General features: G+C 35.5%; 1 protein-coding gene across 4 annotated transcripts in view; it reads left to right on the top strand.

Moving 5' to 3' along the window:
* Positions 1 to 12,671, top strand: part of ADK (adenosine kinase) — a 539,838-nt gene that overhangs the window by 86,025 nt on the left and 441,142 nt on the right. For all 4 annotated transcript variants that reach the window (XM_004426944.3, XM_087432006.1, XM_087432005.1 and 1 more), the window contains exon 3: positions 8,590 to 8,643. In XM_004426944.3, coding sequence (XP_004427001.1) covers positions 8,590 to 8,643 — 54 coding nt within the window. The remainder of the gene's footprint in view (positions 1 to 8,589; positions 8,644 to 12,671) is intronic.

Raw genomic sequence — 12,671 nt, 5'->3', positions numbered from 1 at the left:
GTGGCGGCGTCCCACATACAAAGTAGAGGAAGATTGGCACAGATGTTAGCTCAGGGACAGTCTTCCTCAAGCAAGCAAAAAGAGGAAGATTGGCAACAGAGGTTAGCTCAGGGCCAATCTTCCTCACGCAAAAAAAATGTATTTAGAAATAAATGGGAAGTGTCATATAAAGTGGGCTAGTTTTATTGATGTGGCCCAAGAGCCAAGCAGAGACATTTCAGAAGTACCAAATTTTAAAAATTTCCTTTAGTGAAAATATGTGGCTAGTCATTTTGAGTAATTATCAATGGTATTTTTTTGAATAAAAAGCATAAGGAAAGAAAAATTTAAGAATACAAAGAGTATAATTCTATTGTTTAGGTTTAAATCTAGTTTAATTCTTTTTCCTTCAGCTTTTTCTAATTGAGTTTTAATCCTCATCCAGCTTACTAATGAGAATTTAAAATATTATTTTCATAAACCTTGTAACTTTTAGCTATTATTTTCATTTTAACCCTGTGGTTTTCTCTTAATCTGTTTCTTTATAAGCCTCTTAAATTTCAGCTTTAGTCTGAAACATTGTTTTGGTTATTAACACTTTTGGTTTCCCTTTTCTTCTTTTCTAATATGTTTTAATCAACCTTTATTTTTTTAATTGCAATAGCCAATTAAAGATGTTAAGTTGGGGGCTGGCCCGGTGGCACAAGCAGTTAAGTGCACACGCTCCACTGCGGCGGCCCGGGGTTTGCCAGTTCGGATCCTGGGTGCTCACCGATGCACCGCTTGGCCAGCCATGCTGTGGCAGCGTCCCATATAAAGTGGAGGAAGATGGGCACGGATGTTAGCCCAGGGCCAGTCTTCCTCAGCAAAAATAGAGGAGGATTGGCAGATGTTAGCACAGGGCTGATCTTCCTCACACACATACACACACACACACACACACACACACACACACAAAAAGATGTTAAGTTGTTTAAAATCTCACCATAACCTCATTGTTCTACCTGATTGATTTTGCCAATTCTATAAAACTTTGCAGGATATTGTTAGGAGTGTTTGGACTATTTGGTAATATTTGTAGATTTCTAGAAATTTTATTTGTTTAATTCTCGGAGGCCAATCTTAATTGCAAGTATTTATGGAATATTTTATTCTCATCCTGCTATGTAGCAAGTCTTAGCTTGGCATTAACTATCTGTGTGACACTGGGTAGGATATTTCACTTATGACTGGGCTGTTTCTAGACTTCAAGTACCTTTCTCTTCAAGTACCTTTCTAGGCCTGAAATTCTGTTATGTTAATCTTTAGGGAAAGAGCACATTGAGTAAATTAGGTTTGTTTTGGGCTGGCCTGGTGGTGCAGCGGTTAAGCGTGCTCTGCTTTGGCAGCCTGGGGTTCGCAGGTTCGGATCCCTGGTGCGCACAGATGCACCGTTTGTCAAGCCATGCTGTGGTGCGAGTCCCATATAAAGTAGAGGAAGATGGGCGGGGATGTTAGCCCAGGGCCAATCTTCCTTAGCAAAAAGAGGAGGTTTGGCATCGGATGTTAGCTCAGGGCTGGTCTTTCTCACCAAAAAAAGAAAAAAAAAATGTTTGTTTCAGTCTCTTATAAAAGGCCCAAACTTTATTTTATAACTGTTAGTTGTAAATTACTGCTGATCTAGCATATCTTAATACTTATCTGTAATATACATTACATTGTTATGTTATAATAGTTATATATAATATACATTATATATACAAATAAAATACATTTTGTTTATGTGTTCTGACATTTAATTATAAACCTAAATAACAATACCATTTTCCCATTGCCTGTGGTGGGAATGCCATTACTGAATTTTATTCTTTTTGCTTCGAGTGTGTCTTCCTTAAATAGCTCAGACAGGGTGGAGTGAAAGTACTCCTCCTCCTCCTCCTTATCCTCCTCTCGTGTACTTCCTCTTCTCCTCTCACCCTCCTCCTCCCTCCCTTCCCACTTCCCTTCTTCCTACTTAACTTGTGACCTGTTGCTGTCAGTAGTGATACAATAAAGTATTTAAATTAAATATATTTAAAATTTTTTGTACAAGAAAAGTTTTGAGTTTTGAACTAATATTTGGAGGCTTACATGTTCATTGGTTGAAAAGTTTAAGTAAAAGCTACATCCAGATGAATGTTGTAACCACCTTGTAAAGTGTTACATGTATTTGTTTTTAATATATTTTTTCTAATTTTAAAAATAATATGCTTGTTATTTACATTTTGAAAAAGCACAAGAAGAAAATAAAAATTATCTGTAATGCTATATAACATTTTGACATGTATGTTTCCAGTTGTTTTGAGGAGTATATTGCCATCTTTCTTCTTTCTCATGCTTTTTTAACTTAGTATTGAACTATTTCCCCATGGTTGTACTATTATTCATTGATGCAGTCTGTTACTTTTGGGATGGTGTGATTGTTACAATTTTACTTTTCCATAAATAATACTCTGATCGATGTCCTTATGCACAACTCTCTGAAGTTTCATTAATGGAAATTTGTGGTCATGTAACTGTTTCAAAACATGTAGATACTTTAAACTGCCCTCCCCCCCTTTTGAACTAATTCAATTATTCATTTTACAGAGGTGGAAGCATTTGAAGAAAGTGGGGGAGAATGTATATTTATTACATGTTAAATAATGTGCTAGGCACTTTTCATGTATGATCTTATTTGATCCACATACCAACCCTGTGACATAGGTAGTTTTATCTTCCTTCGAGAAATTAAATGGCTTGTCTACTTCAAAAAGCTAGTTAATGGCAGAATCGGGACAATAAGACAGATCTTAGACCTTCAATCTAATGTTCTTTCACTCAATCCTGAGTTCCTTTTGTAGAGGTAAGCAGCAGGATAAAGAGGGCCCTTCCCTGTGCTCTGTCTGCTTCCTCATTTTCTGCTGCTTGGAGTGTGTATCTTTTCCCTCTGGTAAATGCAGGTAGAAAAAAGGTTGAGAACTACCACTATACCATGTTTGAATCTAAGAAATGGATATAAAAGCAGAGCATCTATCTAATCATGTCTTTAGGAAACAAACACCGACTTAAAAATAGGCTGTGCTTTGTATCATTCTGAGAAAGACATGGTAGAAAGTTGAGGTATAGCTCTCTACTTTCTACTCTTACTAAGTTGAATTTTCCCTTTGAAGTTTATTAATTAAAAAAATTGAATATCCGGAGAATAAGTTAAATGTGATAGAGAGATTCAAAAGGCAGTTAAGTTGGCAGAATAGGACATACTAAATGAAAATGAGAATGATATATGATTATTGTCCCACATTTAAAGAAACACTTAACTGTATGTTTCACTGAGAAATAGCTCCATCTCATTAGTAAGGATTATGGTCCTGATGGTATAGTTACCTTTATATTTATAATTATAATTGGTACTTTGCCTACTTTCAAAATGAATTCGAGACAGTCTTTTTAGTTTATAACATAATTTTTACAATTATGGGTGTGTACTGATTTTTGTGTACATTTGTAAAGTGTTTTGTAAAGTTTTTATTCCCTTACAAATAACCATATATAACTATGGAGTTTGGTTGTAGTTTTTGAGCTTTGGAAATGTATTTAAGTTTCCCAGAGGAACAAGTCGCCTCTGTCTAATAGTGCCTTTTTTCTAATTTGCAAACTAAATCGATATTCCATTTTTTATTTTTTTTTTTTAAGATTTTATTTATTTATTTTTTCCCTCCAAAGCCCCAGTAGATTGTTGTATGTCATAGCTGCACATCCTTCTAGTTGCTGTATGTGGGACGCGGCCTCAGCATGGCCGGAGAAGCAGTGCGTCCGTGCACGCCCGGGATCCGAACCGGGGCCGCCAGCAGCGGAGCCCACGCACTTAACTGCTAAGCCATGGGGCCGGCCCCAGATATTCCATTTTTTAAATTAAATATTACTTTTTGGCAGCAAGATAGATAATTAATAACCATACGTTATTTTAGTGACATTCCGTGTAGTTATTTACCTAACTAAAATTGGGTAAAGTGTGTATTTATAAAGGAGAATTCTATGAAAAATGCACATCTAGATGGAAATTTATGAATAAAGAAATACACATAAATACACATCAGTATGTTTATAGACATATGTAAATAGGTAAATACATACATACATAGCCATATGTATAGTAAAGAATTTGGCCTTGCCCAAAGAGAGGTCTTGCCTTTGACCTTGGCTTCTGGGAGGTAATCTACATCATACCTGATAGAAGTGTCTTTTTTGTTTATGAGCAGGGTTGGCCACACCCACTGTTGTGACCAGTTATGTGGTTTAGAGTTAGGCTTTGGGTTGTGCGGTATCAATTGACCTGGAGACTGAGTTAAGTTACTTGAGTGCTCAGTTGATCAATCGTGCCTACATAATGAAGCCCCAATAAAAACTTTGGACACGGAAGCTCTTGTGAGCTTCCCTGGTTGGAAATATTCCATGCCATATTGTCACATATCAACACTGTACCACGTTGTCACATATTTTTTTCTTAAGTTTGTTTTGTGTATGTGTGTGTGTGTGTTTGTTTATTTTTTGAGGAAGATAGGCTCTGATCTGTTGCCAATCTTCTTCTTTTTGCTTGAGGATGATTGTCCCTGAGCTAACATCTGTGCCAGTCTTCCTCTATTTTGTATGTGGGTCGCTGCCACAGCATGGCTTGATGAGCAGTGCATAGGTCCACATCTGAGATCCAAACCTGCGAACCCTGGGCCACTGAAGCAGAGTGCGTGAACGTAACCACTACACCACTGGACCGCCACTACGTTGTCACATACTGATGCTGAGAGAATAATGCATCCTGACTCCTTGAGGAGGAAACCATGGAAACTTTGCATTTGGAACCCTCCCAAACACTGCCCTATATATCTGTTTCCTTGGCTAATTTTGACCTGTATTCTTTCCTTGTAATTTGTAATCATGAGTACAATAGCTTTCAGTGGGTTCTCTGAGGGCTTCTAGTGAATTATTGTACCTGAGGGTGATTTTGGGAACCCCCTGAACTTGCAGATGGTGTCAGAAGTGAGGACAGTCTTGGGTACCGTGTCCTCAAACCTTGCAGTTTGGCTAATTCTGGGTAATATATGTTTGGCTAAGTTCCTAAGAAGCACTGTGCAAGAGTCAAGGAAGAGCTAAGGAAGATAAAATTGATAAAAGCCCCCAGAGATGAAGAAGAATAAAGGTTACTGAGATGTGTTGGAAAGTTACCTGGTTTGGGGCAGAGGGAAATCAGATCAGAAAAAGAAATACTATGGGAAAAGTGACAGCTTTGAGCTTGTTTGGGATTAGAGAAGTAATTGGCCTGGAGAACAGTTCAAAATGAATCTTGCAGATTCATTGTTGAGGACCTAAAGATGTATCATGTGAATTAGGAGAGTAAAATTTCTCTTTTGGCACTTTGATCAAAGTTGGGCTATTCTTGCCTGTTTCTTGCCTATGTAAACCCTTTTTTCAGGCCTCCTTCACTATTCCCTTGAAATTCTTATCCTGAGACTTTAAAAGGGAAGGTTGTTTATGGGGAAGGAGCAAAGAAGAGAGATGATAGGGAAGGAAGAGAAAGTTGGGGAACAGATAAAAGTTGTCCCTTTCTTGACTCTCTTAAGGAGGGGACTTATTACTCCCTCTTTTGTATGAATACTATACATTGTACTTAACTTTATTGTAACGCTTATCACACTGTGAGCAGTTATTTTATTCTGATTTGCTTACTGAATTGTGAGATTCCTTAAGGGGAAGAAATATTTGTTATTTCTCTATCACTAGCCAGCTAAAGAGGGAAGGAAAGTAACATTGATCAAGTTCCTATTGTATATATACCAAGCAGTTTGCTAAAATATAGATATTATCAAATCCACTGGTTTCAAACTTGTTAACTTCCATAAAAATGTTTTCATAAACAAGTGCCTCCTAAGTTAATATTTATGAATTTTTATTGTAATCTTAAATAAAACTGAAAAATCACTCTTTTATTGGACTCTAAATACCAGTGGTTTGATACCTACCATCATCCATTTATGAAAATACACGAACAAGCTCTTTTTTTAATCTTTAAAAATTTTATATTCCTTTCTCTGTTTAAATTTGTATTTCTGTTACACTTTTCCCCACCAGATTTTATCCTTATATAATGTACTTTATGCATGAATTATATTTTGCATATATAATATACTGTGCATACATTATGAAGGTAATGTATTTGCATTAAAGCCTTTCATGCGTATTGATCATCCTATCATAAGTCTCTTCAACAAAAATGTGTGTAAATTGAATTTAAAAAATCTCTTAGTTATTAAATTATAATTAGCATATAGTTAGTAAAACAACATAAATGTATTAACTGTTAATTATTAAACAGAAGAAATAAAAAACTATTGCAAATGCATCTTTTAATGAGGTGGGTGAAGCTAATCTTTAAATTTTTTCAATTAGTTCAACTTTTTGTGAATAAATAATACTCTTTGCTACAATAGACAATGTTCAGCATCAATTTTATTTCCCTTTTTTTCTTTTAGAGGTGTAAGTGCTGAGAAAAAAGTTCACGTAATTAATTGGATGGTAATGGACAGAGTTTTGTTTCAGCTGTGTTCGGTTATTTGAACTCCTCTATCATCAAATGATCTGTCATCAAAAAATATTTTTATCTATCAGCTGATAATTTGATTTGGTCCTTCTTCAATTTTGTTGGAAGCAAAGAATTAGAAACCACCTGATTTGCCAGTTATTAGAGTCATTAGAGACATGCAATTCTGGGAAGTATACCAAAAAAGGCTTTATTAAGTCATCTTAAATAACTAGTAATTGTATCTATTAGTGTTTTACTTATAGGCATATGTTTACCTGAACATTTCAGGAGGTGCTGGGAAAAGTTAAATATTGTTAGTTTTAATATACTTATGTCAAAAGGATAATTTTTTGATAAAATGTTTTTATCAAGTGACTTAAATATGTTTTAGTCAAAGCCATTCATTCAGTTTAAGGCCATTGTCTGCCTTGGAACCTGAGGGCAAAATTGTTTTTCATTGTCAAACCAGTCAGATTTACTTTCATGATAGAAAAAGTCTGGCCTCATTTTTCAATTCAAATACATGATTTGATTTGTGTTCCTATGACAACCATCTTCTGATATTTAATCCTTGGTATATAAGTGAACAGGCAAGGAGCCTTGTTTTAAGTTTGCTTCCTGGAAGAAATAAATTGACACTATCTTTCTCATTTCTTATTGGAAACTCTTAGCTTTGCTTCACAGGACTCTCTCTGAGAAGTAATGCATTCTTTGATGATGAACATGGGATGGAAGAGAGAAACTTTTTATAATTTTATTTATTTATTTTTTCCCCCAAAGCCACAGTAGATAGTTGTATGTCAAGTTGTATGTCATAGCTGCATGTCCTTCTAGTTGCTATATGTGGGACTCGGCCTCAGCATGGCCAGAGAAGCAGTGTGACGGTGCGTGCCCGGGATCCGAACCCGAGCCACCAGCAGCGGAGTGTGCTCACTTAACCGCTAAGCCATGGGGCCGGCCCAGAGAGAAACTTTTTAAATGAAAATTATAATCAACTTTTGCCCCATTCCGTAATATATCTGAAAATAGAACATCTTAACACAATTCCCTGTTTATAATTTCTACCTTCATTCGTTATAGAAATAATGTATAAAACAGGAAGCCCTGTAGTCAGTTTGTGGCTTTGCAGACAAAATATGAATCATTCCTTGTTTAGCACTTCAGAGATTTTTACACCCAGGCAATGCAATACAGTTCCATTCAGGATGGGTGAGAGGTATGCCATTTTTTTATAAAATGGATAAAGGCGCTTGTGAAAGGGGAGGCAAGAAGGAGAATCTATATGACCTCTCCACTTGGACCTCTGATCCACCGTCAGGCAGATTAGTTTTAGGAAAGGGTTGAATACAAGTGGAAATTGAAGACGCGGGAGTTGCTGTCCATTGTTGTTTACTATCTGTTTCTGTGTATTCCTCAGAAAATCTGTTTACCTTCAGCAGTACAAATATACAGTAATTGGAAAGATCCCTATTCTAATATTTCTAGCAACCTCAAATATGTAGACAGGGAAACTGAGACTTAAAGAGGTAAAACAATTGCCTGTGGTCATTAAGCTAGTAAATGGTTTAGTCAAGAACTCTAAAACTTACTTTTCCTTCTATGTCACACTACCTAGTACATAGTGTGGTACACAGTAGATGTTTATATGTATTTAATGAGTGAATAACTGTATATTGTTTTATGAACTCTTAAATACTTAACATTTATAGTAGTTTGAATTTTGACCTGCTGGATGAATATAACATTACAGATGATTCACTATGGAAGATTATTGGAGATACCTTATGTTTTCAAAGAATGGTCAAGTTGATCTCCCTTCAGTTCTTGGGGTGGTGTCTGTGGAAGTCAATAATAGAACAGCAAAGAACTTGGGCATTTTTTATGTTTTATCTGTTAAGACAAAGACCTGTAACAGAGTAGTAGTACTTGTTTGATAGGGGTCAACTGACTGTGTGTTGATACCACAGTCAGATGTCCAGGAGGCAAACGTACTTGTATGTTTAAATGACCAGTATATTTTTGTTTCTGTGTTATAGGTATTCTCTGAAACCAAATGACCAAATCTTGGCTGAAGACAAACACAAGGAATTGTAAGTGTGTTAAACCTAAGGTTATGCATAGTTTACTCTGTTTATGGAGTAGATTGTATGTAAACAATCTGATTTTTAAAATTATATAAAATATAAAGATATAATTAACACTATGACCTTAATTCTATTAGGATTAGGATAATTTATGCTACATAAGGTTAACACAGGAAATAATAGTTCCTGTATACACATTAAAATATGTAGTATTGAATTCCATTATCTAGACCAAGGGCATATTGGGAAATATGTCATTTCATTTTCTTTCCCCAGATAAAATATTAAGTTGTCATTGTTAATTGCTGGCTCTTACTCAGTTGGCTTCCTTACCCTCATGCTTAAGGTGGAGAAATATAATTTTGTTTCTTTTGTTGCTCTATTAAAAAGTAAATGACAGGCTATTATTTAGTGTAAGGTGAAACACTTTAAATATAACGTTTGAAATGGGAATAAAATATTGTTTCTTTTTAAAGTTTTAATGTTCTTAGGGTTCTATCTTTGGGATAAAAATAACTGTATACAGATCTTCCTTGACCTGCGATGGGGTTATATCTCAATAAACCCATCGCAAGTTGAAAATATCGTAAGTGGAAAATGCATTTAATACCTCTGACCTACTAAACATCATAGCTTAGCCTAGCCTACCTTAAATGTGCTCAGAACAGTTACGTTAGCCTACAGTTGGGCAAAATCTCTCAACGTGAAGCCTATTTTATAATAAAGTGTTCAATATCTCATGTAATTTATTGAATACTCTACTGAAAGTGAAAAACAGAATGGTTGTATGGGTACAGAATGGTTGCAAGTGTATTGGTTATTTACCCTTGTGATCTTGTGGCTGACTGGGAGTTGCGGCTCACTGCTGCTGCGCAGCATCACAAGAGAGTATCATGTGGTATATTGCTAGCTTAAAGATCAAAATTCAAAATTTGAAGTACAGTTTCTGCTGAATGCTTATGGCTTTTGCACCATCATAAAGTTGAAAAATTAAGTCAAACCATCATAAGTTGAGGACTGTCTGTATATGATTCTGGGATATCCCTGTTGCTATATTTCTGCTGTATAGTAGTATTTAAAAGATTACTACCTCATAGCAACTGCGAGGTTTTTAGTTAAAAATTACAGGTTTGGGAGTTATTTAAATTCATCCTAACCTTTTCAGTATCATAAGATTATCCAAAGGGTGAAGCCAAAAAGAAATTTAGATGTTTCTATTTTCTAGCTAGTCTATTATTTTCCCCATTGTGCAGTAAGCAAGTTCTGATAACCTTATTATGCAAACACTTCATGTCAAATAATAATGTAGAATTAAGAATTTGAGGAATTTGAGGCTAACTACACCTTCAGGTTGGACCACACTTATTCCTGATAATAGTTAAGGTTCTATCCTGTTTATAAATATATTGGTGCATTTTACAAGCTTTTTTTTGGGAATTTTCCTAATGTTTGACACTCCCTAATGTTTAAGATGTTTTATTTTAATATCTAACTCAGGTCTCTTATGGTTTAATGTAATCTTCATTTGTCCTCATCTGTATGGAGAATAACTTTTTTTGTAGATAGAGTACTTCAAGACTGTTATTTTCTTCTTGAGATTAAGTAATGGTTTTTCTAAGTACTTTTTAAAATCTCTGTCCTGAAACTTCCAAATTATTTTCTTTCTTCTCTCTTATTGAAGAGATTGTAATAATTGTTAATCATAAAACGGTAGGACCAATATGTATGAAGATTTTTTCAGAGTTCTTTTTTTTTTTTTTTAAAGGCATATTTTGAGTCTGTACTCTTTTTTTTTTTTTTTTTTTTGGTGAGGAAGATCAGCCCTGAGCTAACATCCGTGCTAATCCTCCTCTTTTTGCTGAGGAAGACCAGCTCTGAGCTAACATCTATTGCCAATCCTCCTCCTTCCCCACCCGCCCAAAGCCCCAGTAGATAGTTGTACGTCATAGTTGCACGTCCTTCTAGTTGCTGTATGTGGGACACGGCCTCAGCATGGCCGGAGAAGCGGTGCCTCGGTGCGCGCCTGGGATCCGAACCCGGGGCGCCAGCAGTGGAGCGCGCGCACCTAACGGCTAAGCCATGGGGCCGGCCCATTAATGCCCTCATTTGTAAAATGATGATAATTCCATTTTATCTTAACTAGGTTTAATGAGGATTAGGTGAAATAATATGTGTGAAAAAGTTTTGAACTATGAAGAACCATGTAAAGGTTAGTATGATACAGGTTTTTGCGAGTATGACGATGTTTATAAAAACCCTCCTGAACTGGCTTCTGCTCTTGGGGAAGCTCTCTCTCAGATATCACTGTGGGTTTAGACTAGTACTTTGCTATTTCATTATTATTCGTTAAGCAAATGGTTTCTTTAATTTGCTTTTAGTCTATTCAGTAATCCTTCTGGGTATACTTTTTGAGTTTGTAGCGTAAAATTCTTCAGAAAAAAAAAAAAAAGTTAATGATCTTCACTCTCTACCTCTTCGATTTTTCGTGGGCAGAGGAGTAAGGTGTTTCCTGAAACTTTATCCAGAGGTTTTCAGTCCATGTATTGTCCATTTATCCTTTGCTACAAACAGTTTACTTGACAATATTTTGCTGTTATATCTATGGGGTGAATATTCATTGGGGTCAACATGGGACATGGGATGGAGAGAACAGAAACTACTGGTATGTTGAGTTCTTTTTCTCTTTGTTCTCCAACAAACAGGAATATTTTGAGAATGAAGCTATGATAGATATACACCTGAAAAATAATGTAAGGATTATGCTAACACTGTCTATATCCCCTTAAGGACTGAGTCAGACTTTTTGGGAATGATGTGTTTCTGGGAGTTTGGGGAATAGTATCTATTAGCAGCTAATCTAATCCTTGAAAACATTTTTTCTACTAACTATAGTTATTGATTTCTTTTTGGAAAGTATTGAACAATTAAATAACACTTATGTACTAAAGAACAAGGAAAGAGGGCATTATTTTAATTACTTTTATGCTCTAATTTAATCCTCACAGCAACCTTATGAGGTAGATATTATAATCATTCCCATTTTACAGGAAACTGAGGCTTGGAGAGACTCCATAACTTGTCCCATAGTAGTAAAGGATATACTGTGATTTGATTTCAGATTTCTTTTTTCTTTAGCTGAGGAAGATTTGCCCTGAGCTAGCATCTGTGCCAATCTTCCTCTAATTTTAGTATGTGGGCTGCCAGCACAGCATGGCTCCTAACAGAGTGGTGTAAGTCCACGCCCGGGAACCAAACCTCGGCTGCCAAAGAACACGATGAACTTAACCACTAGGCCACCAGGGCTGGCCCAGCTTACAGATTTTTTATTGCTTTCTACTTTGCCTAAGTTCAGTGACTTAGGAAAAAGAATATTGTTTACTTTTTTTGGAGGAATTTTATTATTTAGAATAAATATAACTACTTCACAAAGTGTTTAAAGGGATTTATGATAGATATTACATTTCATAAGTATTAATATGGTTTACTAGAAATATGCCATAGTTTGTAGGTAATACTGTGTTTTTTTGGGTTGGTTGATAGTTAAGGTAAAATCTTAGAGGATCATCTGAGCTCATGTTGATGAGTGGAAATCCAGTATTTCCAACAGAGTAGGTCTTTTCTTAAAATTCTGTGTATTATAAATTTATTCCTTGTGATGATAGCTCCCTCTGTAGAACTTCATTAAGATTGCAACTTGACTTTTTCAATTATTTAGCAAAGTGATTGAAACATTATCTAGAATAGATTTTAAAATTTTCTTGTAAAATTTTACTTTATTTTCTAATCACTTCCAAGTGTTTTTCTTATGAAAATGTTACCTTTATAAAAATGTCTCACTTCGGGTATACTAAATTTTAATAGCATATACGAAATTAAGTCACCTTCCTCAAACATTCCTACTACTTTAATGCTTTGTTTTGGAAGGCCAGAGAGACTTGTGATTTCTAGGTCTGTAGGTCTGTTTGGTAAGACCAGAGGAGGTAGAAAAAAGCCTGGTAGAAGATTTGGGGGAAAAAAAAAGTTTTGGAGTTTAA

Source organism: Ceratotherium simum, chromosome 6 (assembly GCF_057802395.1).
Source record: "Ceratotherium simum simum isolate JZ-2026a chromosome 6, ASM5780239v1, whole genome shotgun sequence".
NCBI classification, from domain to species: Eukaryota; Metazoa; Chordata; class Mammalia; order Perissodactyla; family Rhinocerotidae; genus Ceratotherium; species Ceratotherium simum.
This window is presented reverse-complemented; position numbering and strand designations above follow the sequence as displayed.